General features: G+C 42.9%; 1 protein-coding gene across 1 annotated transcript; it reads left to right on the top strand.

Annotated features, from left to right (window-relative positions):
* The first annotated feature begins 1,295 nt into the window (after window positions 1-1,295).
* LOC311063743 (rho-related GTP-binding protein RhoB) lies at window positions 1,296-3,562 on the top strand. The gene has a single exon (XM_084083318.1). The coding sequence runs from the start codon at window positions 1,487-1,489 to the stop codon at window positions 2,075-2,077; it is 591 nt and encodes a 196-aa protein (XP_083939444.1). The 5' UTR covers window positions 1,296-1,486; the 3' UTR covers window positions 2,078-3,562.
* The last annotated feature ends 767 nt before the right edge of the window (window positions 3,563-4,329 follow it).

Genomic DNA, 4,329 nt, shown 5'->3' with positions numbered 1-4,329 from the left:
GTTTGCATACGCTACTAACGCTAGTGCCCAGTGTTGCCAGGTGTTGCGAGAGAAATAAGCAACCAGGTCGATGAAAACAAGCCCAAACGAAGCGACCGGTTTTACCTTAATTGAACCCTATTACATCAGCTATTTGAAAATAGCCGATTTACAAGCTCACAGCTTGTAGATGTGCTATTTTCTAAAAGAATATTGAAATAAATGTAAAAATGTTGAAATTAAACACGTTGTGAAACATTTTTAACAACCCCAATCTTGTACGCGGGTCCCTCCTTATTGCCACAAATTATTTTCAGATGCGGGTCCCTGGACAAATACATATTAATTGGGGGTCCTTCAGATGAAAATGTTTGAGAACCACTGGTTTAAACAACATTAGGAAACAAGCCCAAAAAACGCAACTAGCAATATTTAACAAGGAACTTTACAGGAAAAACAAGCTCAAGTTCGCTTATAATAAGCAGACATGGCAACACTGCTAGTGCCCCTCCCACCTGGTGTATTTTACTGTAATCTCGCGTAGCCAGACTATTGGAGACTCGTGTCTCCAACTACAGCCAACAGCAGCCACGCGAGAGTACAGTAATTAATTAATGAAGGTTATAACGTGAACTACGTAGACTTGCGCTGAACAATTTCCGAATGTATTTGACCACGGGAAACACCTACTTTGAATAAAAAAGCACAAGAATACGTGATTTCATTGTTGACCTTAATTTACTTTTATAATGAACATAAAGCAGCATCTCACACGAACACTGGTAGCTGTTGTTGGCTATATAACAGTCCATCAGTTTATGTTGGATATGCTGCTTCAAAACAGTTTAATTAATATCAATATGGGTTGTTTGATCAATGAATAGCTCTTATTATGCAATCATCTCAGCCAGGGTGGGCATGTGTCATTTAATGACACAAATAGCAATAACATTTTGGAGTGTGGGGTGAATAGGCTCAAATCAAGTTGATTGAATCAACTGTACTGTAGGCTATGTTAAACTGGATTTCCCTCAATAACGGTGGATCAATAAAGGTCTATCTATCTATCTATCTGTATGTATGTATGTAGTATTGGTCATCATCACGCCGTTGGGCCTTGTGTGCATTCAGAGCTGATCTGGGGTCGGTTGGTTGGTAGTGGTACATGGCCCTCCTCTACATCAGGGGGTAAATGTTGGGATCCAATCACCTCCCCCTCCGCAAAAAGTGACCTCACCTCCCCATTTCCGATTGGATTGCTATATTAAGAAAGCGGCCCTCTGCTTTATAAAGAAAGAGGCGTTGTGTCAGTGTGACTGCTGCTATGAGAACTTTGGGAGATAGCTCTTCCTGGAACATTTCTGTCAAACCATTTTCCTTGTCTATATTGTGTATATATAAATAGCTGTCTGAGCGCATTCGATCATCGGCGTAACAACAGACTGCGTGGTTCTGAGGTTTTACATTTGAGCGACGGAGGGACGCGTTGTTGGGAGAAGTTGATCAAATGGCAGATATACGTAAAAAACTTGTCGTGGTGGGCGACGGCGCCTGTGGGAAAACATGTCTACTGATCGTGTTCAGCAAAGACGAATTCCCAGAGGTCTATGTCCCGACGGTGTTCGAGACCTATGTGGCCGACATAGAGGTGGATTCCAAACAAGTCCAACTGGCTCTATGGGACACGGCCGGCCAGGAGGACTACGACCGCCTGCGTCCCCTGTCCTACCCGGACACCGATGTCATCCTCATGTGCTTTTCGGTGGACAGCCCGGACTCCCTCGAAAACATCCCCGAGAAGTGGGTACCCGAAGTCAAACACTTTTGTCCGAATGTACCTCTGATTCTGGTGGCCAACAAGAAGGATTTGCGCAACGACGAGAACGTGAGGAACGAGCTGTCCCGGTTGAAACAAGAGCCGGTGAGGGCGGAGGACGGGCGGGCCATGGCCACGCGGATCGGTGCTTATGACTATTTGGAGTGTTCCGCTAAGACCAAGGACGGGATATGGGAAGTGTTCGAGACCGCGACGCGAGCCTCCTTGCAGAAACGAAGACCGCAGACTAGCAGTTGTGTCAAATGCTGCGTTTTGTTGTGACTGTAGTGTAGCGCGACCCGCAAAAAGACCCGGCCGTAACTTGCTCCTTCAAGTGAGCAAGCTTTATTCTTGGCGTTGCTTGTTACCTGCCCGGTCTGCCGAGCTGGAGGCTGGGGCTCGATTCCAGCTCGGTGCGCGGAACGTTACATTTGTGTCAGAAGTGGGATTCGAACCCGTGGAAACGTTACAGTATGAACATTGTCCGTTATGATGATGAAGACTGTCTGAGCTCTGTCCAGTGTTGCCAGGTGTTGCGAGAGAAACGAGCAACCAGGTATATGAAAACAAGCCCAAAAGAAGCGACTATAGGCTACTAAATAGCCGATCTACAAGCTCACAATGCGACGCGTTGTGAGCTTGTAGATCTGCTATTTCAAAAGTGTTATTCTTCAGTTATTTTGATTTTTGTTGAACACAAATCTGATACAGGGGTCCCTGGCATAACGTATTCGAATCTGGTCGCCTTTGCCATGAAGATGTTTGAGAACTACTTGTTTAAACAACAACATTAGGAAACAAGCAACTACACTTTAGAAACGAGCCCAAAAAACCGCAACTGCCAATATTTACAAGCAAGCAACCTACAGAAGAACAAGCCCAACGTTGCTTAATATAAGCGGACATGGCAACACTGGCTCAGTCGGCGTGGTCGTGTAGTGTGGTTGGCAAAGACGCTTTCTTTCGCCAGTGGGAAACTTGTCTGAACATGTTTTGGATCCTCTGATTGAAGTTGTTTGAAGCAAAAACTCTAATTCGTTCTAATAGCGGACAATATTGGCTTGACCGGTACCTCAACAGTTGATCCTAATTTTGTAACTTGTGAAAGTGCGGAAAGTAGCCTACCCACTGAAGGACAACACACTACCCTACCCTCTGATTTCAATGGCCGCTTTATAGCCTAAATGGTTGTGATTTATTTATGTGATGAACTGACACTAAAAGCCTAGCGTTCAAGCCAAGGTTTCAATTGCACAATGACAGAATTGTAATATTAATTATGATATGTCACCGTCTGCATATACTTTTGCCTCAAACATTTCTGCCAAGCTGATTATTTGCAATCACAAAGGCTGTAAAACTTGCACTGCATTTTGTTTTTGTAACGTTTGTATTCTAAAATGGCTGTCTGTAGGCCCTGTCAGGTCCTTCAGCAGCTGGAGACTGCAGCATCCAGCTTACAGATATTACACTTGTGTATGATGGGGTCAAAGGACAAGAGAATACATGGTGCAATATATATTTTGTATGTTCTTTGGGTTAAGTTGTGTCAGGTGTTAAAATAAAGACCCAACTTAAATGTGCTACTGTCTGTATGTAAGCTTCACTGAATTTAGGCAGCAAGACCACTTCAAAATACCTGTTTTGTGGTCTTAAATTAGAAATAAATATTCCACTATATTAAATGACTGCATATAATGGACCACATTTGAATGTTGCTCTGAGAAACCATACACAGGTGGTTCACACAATGGAAAGAGGAAATGGGTTCAGAATCTCTGTGGGGGTGGGTGGGTGGGGGGGGGTCTAATGTAGAACTATCTAACTGAGTAAACATGAAGACAGGTACGTTCCACTAAACTCCATGATCTACACACACACACACAATTAGTGGTTCTTTGGGGTGGCTGAGGTGCTATATAGCACTGCTGCTGTACAAAGAACTTGTTAAGTCCTTGTATGGTTCGTTTAGAGGTTCTCTACGGTTTCTTCTAAGTCTAGACACCTAAGTTTCCATATAGCACACTTTGAACAGCCTACCTTTATGCACCTTTAAAAGATGGGTGCTATATATAACACCAAACGGGGTTCCAAAATAACTGCCTTTGTTTAATCTGTATAATGCTAGAGGGACTGAAATCACTGAAGTTTTGAATGCTGCAATCTTCTGTAATGTAACCTGGTCTTGGTCAATGTTATAACTACAGTTTACAGTTAAAATGCACAACTCGGAACAGTTCATTATGGAGCACAAATAATTCAGCACGTCACTGATTAGCAATTATTTTTAAGCCATCTATAGTACCTACAAATTTGGATGGGAAATAATTGTCAACAGTCTTTACAAAGTGTGAGTTAAATATATGTAATCAAACATCCACTTCATTATCTGGCATCCTGATATTCAACTGATGTTTTCTTCTGTGCTCATTCAGATATGTATTATGTAACTGTACTCTGGTAGGAGTGCTGGTTCAAAAGAAACTGCACTATTGCAGGCATTGGTAGTCTCTACAATGTAATGTAAATTAGCT

This window comes from Gymnoscopelus microlampas (assembly GCF_963454915.1).
Source record: "Gymnoscopelus microlampas genome assembly, chromosome: 16".
In the NCBI taxonomy this organism is placed as follows: domain Eukaryota; kingdom Metazoa; phylum Chordata; class Actinopteri; order Myctophiformes; family Myctophidae; genus Gymnoscopelus; species Gymnoscopelus microlampas.
The sequence above is the reverse complement of the archived record's forward strand: the minus strand, read 5'-3'. Positions and strand labels throughout refer to the sequence as shown.

What these genes read in the sequence shown, in the direction of transcription:
- LOC311063743 (XM_084083318.1), top strand. Translation starts at nt 1,487, where the DNA reads ATGGCAGATATACGTAAAAAACTTGTCGTGGTGGGCGACGGCGCCTGT.